The 13536-nt window shown below is 39.8% G+C and overlaps 1 protein-coding gene across 4 annotated transcripts in view; it reads left to right on the forward strand.

Annotated features, from left to right (window-relative positions):
* EPB41L5 (erythrocyte membrane protein band 4.1 like 5) overlaps positions 1–13536 on the forward strand; it is a 166386-nt gene that overhangs the window by 21485 nt on the left and 131365 nt on the right. For all 4 annotated transcript variants that reach the window (XM_061439882.1, XM_061439885.1, XM_061439887.1 and 1 more), the window contains one exon: positions 10962–11066. In XM_061439882.1, coding sequence (XP_061295866.1) covers positions 10962–11066 — 105 coding nt within the window. The remainder of the gene's footprint in view (positions 1–10961; positions 11067–13536) is intronic.

Below are 13536 nucleotides of genomic sequence, written 5' to 3' on the forward strand. Positions count from 1 at the left end.
GAATATAAGCAAAATAAGAAGCTTAAGAGAGAAGTTAAGAAATGGAAGATAAAAGAAGTTTCTTTTTCCCTAAGACTAGAACAAGGTTACCTGCTTTTAGCACTTTAATTCAGCATAATATTGGAAGTTCTAGCCAAAGCAGCTAGGCTAGGCAGAAAAAAGAAATGATAGGCATCTGAATTCTAAGGGAAGAAGTAAAATTACCTCTGTTCAAGATGACATGATCTTACAAGTGGAAAACCTTAAAGATTCCACAGTAAAACCATTAGAGTTAATAAAAGAATTCAACAATGTTGCAGGATACAAAATCAAGCAACAAAAGTCAAGTGCCCTTCTATACACTAGTAATGAGCAATTCAAAAATAAAATTAAGACAATAATACCTTTACTGTAGCACCAAGGAGAAGAAAATACTTAGGAATAAATTTGACCAAGGAGGCAAAAAACATGTACACTGACAAGTTCAAAACATTACTAAGAGAAATGAAAAGAATATCTAAATACATGGAAAGATAGCCCACGTCTGTGGATTGAAAGATTTAATGTTATTAAGAGGACAGTGCTGTCCAAAGTGATCTGTAGATTCAGTGCAATCCCTATTAAAATTCCAAGAACATTTTTTTAAGACATAGGACAGACTATTCGAAATTTATATGGAATCTCATGGGATTCCAAATATCCAGAAGAGTCTTGAAAAAGAAGGGAAAGATTGCCCTCGCATATCTTGATTTGAAAACTTAGTATCAAGCTGTAGTAATCAAAACAATGTGGTTCTGGGATATGAACAGACATACAGATCAGTGGAGCAAATTACAGGGTCTAGAAATAAACCTTCAAATATATGGCCAAATGATTTTCCACAAAGATGCTAACACCATTCAGTGGGCAAGAGTCTTTTTAGCAAGTGGTGCTGGGAAAATTGAATAACCACATGCAAAAGAGTTAAATTGGATTCTTCTGTTGTTGTTGTTTAGTCCCTAAGTTGTGTCCAACTCTTTTGCAACGCTATGGACTGTGGCCCACCAGGCTCCTCTGTCCGTGGGATTTCCCAGGCAAGAATACTACAGTGGGTTGCCATTTCCTTCTCTGGGGGCTCTTCCTGTCTCAGGGACTGAACCTACGTCCCCTGCATTGGCAGTTGGGTTCTTTACCACTGAGCCACTAGGGAAACCCAAAATATTAACTCCTAATGGATCAAAGACTACTGTAGTATTGTGATTTACAATAAACATATATTTAATCTTCGTCCTGTTTCTGGCACAGAACTCCTAAAACTCTTGGAATTTTCTAAGTGATAAGAGTCCCCAAAGTGTTTTTGATACATTAATGCTGTGACTTGGAAAGCCCTTCAGTAACCAGCTGATGGTGGCTGGCTGCTAGGGGAACTAACCAGGTGATTAGAAGGTTGGAACTTTGGCACCCACTGCTACCCTCAGACCAGCTGGAAGGGAAGAGGGGCCAGAAATTGTATTCAGTCACCAGTGACCAGTGATTTAATCCATCATGCCTAATTAATGAGGCCTTCATAAAAACCCCAAAGGACAAGTTTGGAGAACTTCTGGATTGGTGAACCAGAACACTTCCATGTGCTTGATCTCAAACTCCACTGGGACAGGAGCTCTTGTGTTTGGTACCTTGACCTGTATATCCTCTCATCTGGCTGTTAATTTGTCTCTGCTGATATCCTTTCTTAAATCTAGTGAGTAAACTGATTCCTGAACTCTGTGAACTATTCTAGCAAATTAATTGAAGCCAAGGAGGGGGTCTTGAGAACCCATTTAATAGCCAGTTGGTCAGAAGCACCACTAATAGACTGGACTGTGACTGGCATCTGAAGTAGGGGCAGTCTTGTGGGACTGAGCTTAACCCATGGAGTCTGATGCTGTCTCCAGTAAGTGTCAGAGTTGAGTGTGTCTGACATCCATTCTTCTTAATCTTCTGCTTCTGTTAGGTCCATACCATTTCTGTCCTTTATCGAGCCCATCTTGGCATGAAATGTTCCCTTGGTATCTCTTAATTTTCTTGAAGAGATTTCTAGTCTTTTCATTCTGTTGTTTCCCTCTATTTCTTTGCATTGATCGTTGAGGAAGGCTTTATCTCTTCTTGCTGTTCTTTGGAACTCTGCATTCAGATGCTTGTGTCTTTCCTTTTCTCCTTTGCTTTTCGCTTCTCTTCTTTTCACAGCTATTTGTAAGGCCTCTCCAGACAGCCATTTTGCTTTTTTGCATTTCTTTTCCATAGGGGTGGCCTTGATCCCTGTCTCCTGTACAATGTCATGAACCTCATTCCATAGTTCATCGGGCACTCTATCTATCAGGTCTAGGCCCTTAAATCTATTTCTCACTTCCACTGTATAATCATAAGGGATTTGATTTAGGTCATACCTGAATGGTCTAGTGGTTTTCCCTACTTTCTTCAATTTAAGTCTGAATATGGCAATAAGGAGCTCATGATCTGAGCCACAGTCAGCTCCCAGTCTTGTTTTTGCTGACTTTATAGAGCTTCTCCATCTTTGGCTGCAAAGAATATAATCAGTCTGATTTTGGTGTTGACCATCTGGTGATGTCCATGTGTAGAGTCTTCTCTTGTGTTGTTGGAAGAGGGTGTTTGCTATGACCTGTGCGTTCTGTTGGCAAAATTCTATTAGCCTTTGCCCTGCTTCATTCTGTATTCCAAAGCCAAAGTTGCCTGTTACTGCAGGTGTTTCTTGACTTCCTACTTTTACATTCCAGTCCCCTATAATGAAAAGGACATCTTTTTTGGGTGTTAGTTCTAAAAGGTCTTGTAGATCTTCATAGAACCGTTCAACTTCAGCTTCTTCACCGTTACTGGTTGGGGCATAGACTTGGATTACTGTGATATTGAATGGTTTGCCTTGGAAACGAACAGAGATCATTCTGTCGTTTTTGAGATTGCATCCAAGTACTGCATTTTGGACTCTTTTGTTGACCATGATGGCTACTCCATTTCTTCTAAGGGGTTCCTGCCCACAGTAGTAGATATAATGGTCATCTGATTTAAATTCACCCATTCCAGTCCATTTTAGTTTGCTGATTCCTAGAATGTTGACGTTCACTCTTGCCATCTCCTGTTTGACCACTTCCAATTTGCCTTGATTCATGGACCTAACATTCCAGGTTCCTATGCAATATTGCTCTTTACAGCATTGAACCTTGCTTCTATCACCAGTCATATCCACAGCTGGGTATTGTTTTTGCTTTGGCTCCATCCCTTCATTCTTTCTGGAGTGATTTCTCCATTGATCTCCAGTAGCATATTAGGCACTTACTGACCTGGGGAGTTCATTTTTCAGTATCCTATCATTTTGCCTTTTCATACTGTTCATGGGTTTCTCAAGGCAAGAATACTGAAGTGGTTTGCCACTCCCTTCTCCAGTGGACCAGATTTCTGTCAGACCTCTCCGCCATGACCCGCCCGTTTTGGGTGGCCCCACAGGGCATGGCTTAGTTACATTGAGTCGGACAAGGCTGTGGTCCTAGTGTGACTAGATTGACTAGTTTTATGTGATTATGGTTTCAGTGTGTGTGCCCTCTGATGCCCTCTTGCAACACCTACAGTCTACTTACTTGCGTTTCTCTTACCTTGGACGTGGGATGTCTCTTCACGGCTGCTCCAGCAAAGTGCAGCCGCTGCTCCTTACCTTGGACGAGGGGTATCTCCTCACCGCCACCCCTCCTGACCTTGAACGTGGAGTAGCTTCTCTACTCATACTACTCTGAGGTGGGTCCCTCAACGCTGCTGCCACCATCGAACTTCTGGGCGCAGGGAGGTCGGAGTGCTGGAGAGGCGGAGGGGATGCCTGTATCGCGGTCTGCTCCTGGGCCTGACGCTGGCACCCTGGGAGGCGCCGAACCTCAGGCCCACCTCTGTGCAGTGGAGACAGCACCTCCTCTCGGACCTCCTCAATCGCGTCACCTCCATCCCAACTTAGCGTTCTGGACCTGGCACAAGCTTGGGGAAGAATACACAGAAGAACTGTACAAAAAAAGATCTTCATGACCAAGATAATCACGATGGTGTGATCACTCACCTAGAGCCAGACATCCTGGAATGTAAAGTCAAGTGGGCCTTAGAAAGCATCACTACGAACAAAGTTAGTAGAGGTGATGGCATTCCAGTTGAGCTATTTCAAATCCTGAAAGATGATACTGTGAAAGTGCTGCACTCAATATGCCAGCAAATTTGGAAAACTCAGCAGTGGCCACAAGACTGGAAAAGGTCAGTTTTCATTCCAATCCCAAAGAAAGGCAATGCCAAAGAATGTTCAAACTACCGCACAGTTGCACTTATCTCACACGCTAGTAAAGTAATGCTCAAAATTCTCCAAGCCAGGCTTCAGCAGTATGTGAACTGTGAACTTCCACATGTTCAAGCTGGTTTTAGAAAAGGCAGAGGAACCAGAGATCAAATTGCCAACATCCACTGGATCATGGAAAAAGCAAGAGAGTTCCAGAAAAACATCTATTTCTGCTTTATTGACTATACCAAAGCCTTTGACTCTGTGGATCACAATAAACTGTGGAAAATTCTGAAAGAGATGGGAATACCAGACCACCTGACCTGCCTCTTGAGAAACCTGTATGCAGGTCAGGAAGCAACAGTTAAAACTGGACATGGAACAATAGACTGGTTCCAAATAGGAAAAGGAGTATGTCAAGGCTGTATATTGTCACCATGCTTATTTAACTTATATGCAGAGTCCATCATGAGAAACGCTGGGCTGGAAGAAGCACGGGCTGGAAGAAGCACAAGCTGGAATCAAGATTGCCGGGAGAAATATCAATAACTTCAGATATGCAGATAACACCACCCTTATGGTAGAAAGTGAAGAGGAACTAAAAAGCCTCTTGATGAAAGTGAAAGAGGAGAGTGAAAAAGTTGGCTTAAAGCTCAACATTCAGAAAATGGAGATCATGGCATCTGGTCCCATTACTTCATGGGAAATAGATGAGGAAAGAGTGGAAACAGTGTCAGACTTTATCTTTCTGGGCTCCAAAATCACTGCAGATGGTGACTGCAGCCATGAAATTAAAAGACGCTTACTCCTTGGAAGAAAAGTTATGACCAACCTAGAGAGCATATTGAAAAGCAGAGACATTACTATGCCAACAAAGGTCCGTCTAGTCAAGGCTATGATTTTTCCTGTGGTCATGTATGGATGTGAGAGTTGGACTGTGAAGAAGGCTGAGCACTGAAGAATTGATGCTTTTGAACTGTGGTGTTGGAGAAGACTCTTGAGAGTCCCTTGGACTGCAAGGAGATCCAACCAGTCTATTCTGAAGGAGATCAGCCCTGGGATTTCTTTGGAAGGAATGATGCTAAAGCTGAAACTCCAGTACTTTGGCCACTTCATGCCCAGTTGACTCATTGGAAAAGACTCTGATGCTAGGAGGCATTGGAGGCAGGAGGAAAAGGGGACGACAGAGGATGAGATGGCTGGATGGCATCACCAACTCGATGGACATGAGTTTGAGTGAACTCCGGGAGATTGTGATGGACAGGGAGGCCTGGCGTGCTGCGATTCATGGGGTCGCAAAGAGTTGGACATGACTGAGCGACTGAATTGAACTGACATCCATTCAGTCTTCTTAGAGAACGGAGTTAATTGCTTGGGTGTGATGAAGAAATCCACAGAAATCAGAATAGGTGTAGACCCAGAATGACTTTCAGGTGTGAGGGTTAAAACTGTAAAACTCTCAGAAGGAAACATAGGGGAAAATCTCCATGACATTAGATCTGACAATGATTTTTTGAAATGACGATAAAATACAGGCCGCAGAAAAGAATATAAATAAGTTAGACTTCATCCTGAGAAACCTGTATCCAGGACAAGAAGCAGCAGTTAGAATTGGGTATAGAATATCAGACTGGTTCAGAATTGGGAAAGGAGTACATCAAGGCTGTATATTGTCACCTTGCTTATTTAACGTGTATACAAAGTACATCATGAGAAATGCCAGGCTGGTTGACTCACTAGCTGGAATCAAGATTGCTGGGAGAAATATCAACAACCTAAGATATGCAGATGACACCACACTTACGGAAGAAAGCAAAGAGGAACTAAAGAGCTCCTTGATGAAAGTGAAAGAACAGAGTGAAGAAATTGGCTTAAAATTCAACATTCAGAAAACTAAGATCATGGCATCCAGTCCCATCACTTCATGGCACATAGATGGGGAAACAATGGAAACAGTGACAGACTTTATTTTGGGGGGCTCGAAGATCACTGCAGATGGTGACTGCAGCCGTGAAATTAAAAGACACATGCTCCTTGGAAGAAAAGCTCTGATCAACCTAGACAACATATTAAAAAGCAGAGCCTTTACTTTGCCAGCAAAGGTCCATCTAGTCAAAGCTACGGTTTTTCCAGTAGTCATGTATGGATGTGAGAGTTGGACTATAAAGAAAGCTGAGCACTGAAGCCTTGATGCTCTTGAACTGTGGTGTTGGAGAAGACTCTTGAGAGTCCCTTGGACTGCAAGGAGATCCAATAAGTCCATCCTAAAGGAAATCAGTCCTGAATATTTATTGGAAGGACTGATGTTGAAGCTGAAACTCCAATACTTTGGCCACCTGATGCAAAAAGCTGACTCACTAGAAAAAACACCCTGATGCTGGGAAAGATTGAAGGCGGGAGAAGGGGATGACAGAGGATGAAATGGTTGGATGGCATCACCAACTCAGTGGACATGAGTTTGAGTAAACTCTGGGAGTTGGTGATGGACAGGGAGGGCCTGGCGTGCTGCAGTCCATGGGGTCACAAAGTGTCGGACACGACTGAGCAACTGAACTGAACTGAAGATATGCAGAAAATACCACTTTAATGGCAGAAAGTGAAGAGGAACTAAAGAGCCTTTTGATGAAGGTGAAAGAAGAGAGTGAAAAGGTAGGCTTAAAACTCAGCATTTAAAAAATGAAGGTCATGGCATCTGGTCTTATCACTTCATGGCAAATAGAAGGGGAAAAAGTGAAAACAGCACGAGACTTTATTTTATTGGGCTCAAGAATTGCTACCGACAGTGACTGCAGCCACAAAATTAAAAGATGCTTACTTCTTGGAAGGAAAGCTGTCACAAACCTAGACAGTGTATTAAAAAGCAGAAACATCATTTTGCCCATGAAGTTATAGTCAGAGCTGTAGTTTTTCCAGTAGTTATGCACAGATGTGACAGTTGGACCATTAAGAAGGTGGAGTACTGAAAAATTGATGGTTTTGAACTGTGCTGCTGGATAAAACTCTTGAGAGTCCCTTGGTCACCAAGGAGATCAAACCAGTCAATCCTAAAGGAAATCAGTCCTGAATATTCATTGGGAGGACTAATGCTGAAACTCCAGTAGTTTGGCCACCTGATTCAAAGAGCTGACTCATTGGAAAAGACCCTGGTGCTGGGAAAGGTTGAGGGCAGAAGGAGAAGGTGGCAACAGAGGATGTGATGGTTAGATGGCATCACTGACTCAGTGGACATGATTTTGAGCAAACTCTGGAAGATGGTGAAGGACAGGGAAGCCTTACGTGCTGCAGTCCATGAGGTTGCAAAGTGTGGGATGTGACTTAGCTAAAGAACAGCAACATAAAAAATAAAAGTAGCTTACTTTAAAGGACATTCACTATCAAGTGAGTAAGAAGACAACTCAGAATTGCAGAAAAGATTTGCAAATTGTGTATCTAATACACAAAGATGAATATATAGAATAGATAAATACAACTCAGCAGCAAAAAGCAAGTCAAATAAAAAATGGGCAAAAGACTGGAAGAAATATTTCTCCAAAGAAGATATGCAGATGTCCAGTAAGCACATGAAGCATGCTTAACATGACTAGGCATTAGGGAAATATAAATCAAAATCACAACAGAGAGACTTTCCTGGTGGTCTAATGGTTAAGAATCTGGCTGGCAATGCAGGGGACAGGTTCGATCCCTGATCCAGAAAGATCCCACATGCCATGGGACAGCTAAGCCTCTGCACCACAGATACTGAGCCAATGCCCTGAGGCCATGTTTGCACCCTAGAGCTCGTGCTCCACAACAAGAGAAGCCACTGTAGTGACAAGCCCACATAGTGCAACTAGAGAAAGTCTGAGCACAGGAACAAGACCCAGCACAGTCCCCTTCCCCCCCAAAAAAAATTAATCATGTGAGATACCGTTTTACATCCATTGTGTTGGCTATTACCCACACAGAAAAAGAAAGTGCATAAAATAACAAGTATTATTTAACAAATTGAAAGATAAAAACTATATGATTATGTCAATAGATGCAGAGAAAGCCTTTGACAAAATTCAACATCCATTTATGATTAAAAACTCTACAGAAAGCAGGCATAGAAGGAACATACCTCAACATAATAAAAGCCATATATGATAAACCCACAGCAAACATTATCCTCAATGGTGAAAAATTGAAAGCATTTCCCCTAAAGTCAGGAACAAGACAAGGGTGCCCACTCTCACCACTACTATTCAACATAGTTTTGGAAGTTTTAGCCACAGCAGTCAGAGAAGAAAAAGAAAGAAAAGAAATCCAGATTGGAAAAGAAATAGTAAAACTCTTACTGTTTGCAGATGACATGATCCTCTACATAGAAAACCCTAAAGACTCCACCAGAAAATTACTAGAGCTAGTCAATGAATATAGTAAAGTTGCAGGATATAAAATTAACACACAGAAATCCCTTGCATTCCTATACACTAACAGTGAGAAAACAAAGAGAAATTAAGGAAGTAATTCCATTCACCATTGCAATGAAAAGAATAAAATACTTAGGAATATATCTACCTAAAGAAACAAAAGACCTATATATAGAAAACTATAAAACACTGATGAAAGAAATCAAAGAGGACACAAATAGATGGAGAAATATACCATGTCCATGGATTGGAAGAATCAATATAATGAAAATGAGTATAGTACCCAAAGTAATCTGTAGATTCAGTCCAATCCCTATCAAGCTACCAATGGTGTTTTTCACAGAACTAGAATAAATTTCACAATTTGTATGGAAATACAAAAAACCTCGAATAGCCAAAGCAATCTTGAGAAAGAAGAATGGAACTGGAGGAATCAACCAGCCTGACTTCAACCTCTACTACAAAGCTACAGTCATCAAGACACTATGGTACTGGCACAAAGACAGAAACATAGATCAATGGATCAAAATAGAAAGCCCAGAGATGAATCCACGCACTTATGGACACCTTATCTTTGACAAAGGAGGCAAGAATATACAGTGGAGAAAAGATAATCTCTTTAACAAGTGGTGCTGGGAAAACTGGTCAACCACTTGTAGAAGAATGAAACTAGAACACTTTCTAACACCATGCACAAAAATAAACTCAAAGTGGATTAAAGATCTAAATGTAAGACCAGAAACTATAAAACTCCTGGAGGAAAACATAGGCGAAACACTCTCTGACATAAATCATAGCAGGATCCTCTATGACCTACCTCCCAGAGGAATGGAAATAAAAGCAAAAATAAACAAATGGGACCCAACTAAAAAGCTTTCAATAAAGGGAACTATAAGCAAGGTGAAAAGACAGCCTTCAGAATGGGAGAAAATAATAGAAAATGAAGCAACTGGCAAAGAATCTCAAAAAAATACAAGCAAGTCCTGCAGCTCAATTCCAGAAAATTGAGCATGGTGTTCTGTCTTGATGAAGGGATGGCAGTTTATCAAATAGAAAGGAGATGTTGCAATAGGAAGTGCAGGAAAAGCAGTGGACAAATTGTAAGTCATCAAGTCATCAATTAAAAAGCAGAAACTGATGATTCAATAAAAAAGCCAGCTACATTTTTTTTTAATAGGAAATAGTCTTAAATAATTTAAAGCTATATAAGAGAGGGACATGGATAGGACATATATAAAGATTGAGGATATGTAGGTTATATTTGTGGATAGTTACCAATTAGAAATTACAGCTGAAAAATTGTGGACTGATCTGCTGGTCCAGTGGTTAAGTCTCCATGCTTCCAACGTAGGGGGCACAGGTTCCATCCCTGCTCGGGGAACTATGATCCCACATGCCACATGGTACAGCCAAAAATAAAAACTTTACTGATTAATTTAAAAATAGCAATATATACCTTTTGTAGGTTAACAGAAGTAGCATTTTTATGAAGAGTCTTACTGAACAGCATAGAAATTTAGTGAGAAGAGTGTTTGCAAATTTCTTTAATGCCTGATTTAATAGACTGTACTTAGGTCACTTACCTGCTGTTATAATACACTTTTTGCAATATGTTCTGATTGAGGGTACATGAGGAGAATCCTGGGACCATGTGGATCTTTTGTGTGGGGATCCCTCAGAGGTCCTGAGATCATACTTTACAACCTGCTTTTTCCATGCAAGTTTCTTTATCACCTTGACTCCCTCCAGTTTGGTGACGTCTTGTTGATCTCAGTAGTTTACTGCTGTCTGCGTTCCCTCCCACTTTCCATTTCTGCTTTTGTTATTTCCCACTACATTCAAGTCCAGTTTAAGGCTGATCTTCATGTCTTCACTGACGATTCTAATTTCAGTGACTCTTCTCTTTGGCAAATACAGTTAGTTTCACATGGTTGGTGCTTAAGTGTTCTAAGTTTTCTTGTTTTCTCTTTCCAGCTACATTATAAAGCTCCTTTAAAATAGGGACCCTAAAAATTGAAAAGATAAAGCAAGAGTTTCTCCTTACGTTAAGTGTTAGGTGTAGAAAGTAATACTTATTGGTTGATAGGCAGTAGCACTGTCCAGGAAAGCAAATAATAGATCACAAACTCTTTTCTGGTCTTAAAGGGCTTACTGGAAAACCATAGTGTCTTCCCCATTACCTGCTACATGGTTATGCTTTTGGTGTTGCAGTTAATATTTCTTTTAAGAGCTCTTGTGTAATTAAAACTATCTTCAGTGCAGGCTTGTTGATCTTTTAAGCCACTCACTGATTTATTTTCTTGCCATTTCAGAAAAAAGCCAAAGGACAAGAGCTATTTGATCAGATTATGTACCACTTGGACCTTATTGAAAGCGACTATTTTGGACTGAGATTTATGGATTCGGCACAAGTAGCGGTGAGTATCTGGTTTTTGGAGGTTCTAAAATGGGGACAGAAATGGAAAATGTCAGATGATGTTCTCGGTGCTAGAAGGTTGCATATACTTAAATGTCTTCTTTTTTCCTGTAATTTTCTTGGAATAACCCGAAGTGCTTATTTATTATTTTTTTAAAAAAAGGTCTAACCCTAAGCCATATTCCCAGAGCATGATCTCTGCAAATGAGGCTTGGAAATCTCAACCACTGGATTGGTCTTGAGCAGACTAGAGTGAACGCTGTGTGAGGGCACGGGAGTTTCTTGGGCTCTTGGGTGAATGATAGAAGTTCCTTGTTTGCAATTAAGGTGAATATTGAACTAAAATATTCCTAATATCCCTTCCAGCTCTGTGATTCTCTGTCTATAAATAGATGCTCTTTGATGTGCATTTCAGGTGAGAGAACAGTGTATATAATAGGATAGGAAGTTGGGGGCTTTTCAAAGAATTTGTCCAGTATTTGAAAAAAAGTAGTGATTAAGATTGGAAGATGAATCAGTGGCCGCATCATCCACACTGAGCTGCAGAAGTGTTAATAATAAATTGGCAGTATTCTCTAATAACTGGGATTAGGGGTTTTTCAGTCAGGGAGGTTATATTTTGCTTTACAAAGTTTTACATAGGAATATTTTGTAGCATTGTTTGGAGTGGACAGAGATGAAAGTCAGAGTCAGTGCAAATATTTTGGGGATAAAAGTGATACTAGGGTCTAGAGTAGGGCATTTGCAGGGGTGGGGGGGCAGAAGAGGGATATCAGGACATTGAGCCTTGTTTTCTGGACATCTGTGATGGTGTTTCTGTGTTTAGTGACACAATAACTGCAGTGTTTAGAACCACAGGAGCAATATATATTCTATAAGAATCTCAAGTTCCTTTCAAGTGGGTCTGTGTGTGTGTGTATGTGTGTGAGGGTGATATGGTGTGATTGATAAATTAACTGGAATACCTCTATTAGATACTTCACAAAACCCACATTTCTTGGAGGTGAACTCCTAGACTGGCTTTATAGAGCATCTTCAGTAAATGTACAGCTATTAATAATGTCAGCTTCACTTGTTTTCTCTGATTTCCCCTGCAATTTAAAAAAAGCATGAGCATTTATTTACAGAGAATTGGTTAGGTAAATTTTGATACATCTTTACAATCTGCAGCTCATTAAGTGATTTTTAAGTGTGCTAATTGACATGAATGATGTAAAAATTAAAAGGATTTATAAAATAACTTATAATAAAGCCCACTAGGCTTCTCTCTCTATAGAATTCTCCAGGTAAGAATACCAGAGTGGGTAGCCATTCCCTTCTCCAAGAGATCTTCCCAACCTAGGGACTGAACCTGGGTCTCCTAAATTGCAGGTGGATTCTACCACTTGAGCCACCAGGGAAACATATAAAATAACTGAATTTTTCTATTTTTAAGGAATCCTGGGTTTATGTTCACACATAAACATGAAAAAATTTGAAAAGCTATTTTCTCTAGTTTGAGTTCTGATCTCTGGATGGATGTTGTATAAGAGGCATTTCTCTTATTTCTTATTAATCTTATTTCTTTTCTATTAGACGAAATCCACTAAGGGTAGGAAATGAATCTTAGTTACCTCTGCTATCCAGTATGTATTAAGTAATAAACTAGACTGTTTATTGAATTTAATTCTAATCTGCTACTTAGTTTGATACAGGCTTGGTTGACTATTGAGTTTAATATCATTAAACTCTCATCTCCAGAGAGTTTAAGTCTTACATTCAGATGAAACAACAAATGATTTTGGAGATAGATAGTTTGTGCAGCTTCCTGTTTTTTTGAGGAGTCAATATTAGGTTTTAGGTACTTTCTTTCCGTTTCTTAACATATTTAAGTAATTATGAGAAGAAACAGACATGCAGCTGTTCCTGAATTGCATTATTTGTTCTTTTCTAATATCAGTACTTACTGAATTACTAGATCCTGTAGTTTTTCCTCTCATTTGATTCACATGGTTATAACAAATGTCTGGTAAAGCCAGCATTAGAACTTGTAATCCCTACTCTTTTTAGTTTTAGTTTATGCCTCCTAATGTGCAGAAATCTAGGCATTAAGATTAAATTTAAATAGCGTTACATTTTCCAGTCTCTACTCTTGCCAAAAACTCTGTAAATTAAACTGTAAGAACAATAATTGGGAAATGAAAGCTATTAAAAATCAACTCTAGACAACACTTCAAATACTCTTAAAGTGTTGACTCACTTGATTCCGTAACGGTCTTAGGACATAAGTAAACATAGAGATAGATGATTGTCAGTTGTTTTTAGTGTGGCCAGATTTAACCCCAGAAGTAAACAAAATTTATACTTGACAAACAATTCAGTTTATCAGTGAAGATAGTGAACTTGGTAGATCATGTGGCTTTTTTGGTGAGGATCATCTGTGTAAACTAAGTTAACCTGTGGTTTCCATAACTATTTATCATACTTACTTT

This window comes from Bos javanicus, chromosome 2 (genome assembly GCF_032452875.1).
Source record: "Bos javanicus breed banteng chromosome 2, ARS-OSU_banteng_1.0, whole genome shotgun sequence".
NCBI lineage: Eukaryota > Metazoa > Chordata > Mammalia > Artiodactyla > Bovidae > Bos > Bos javanicus.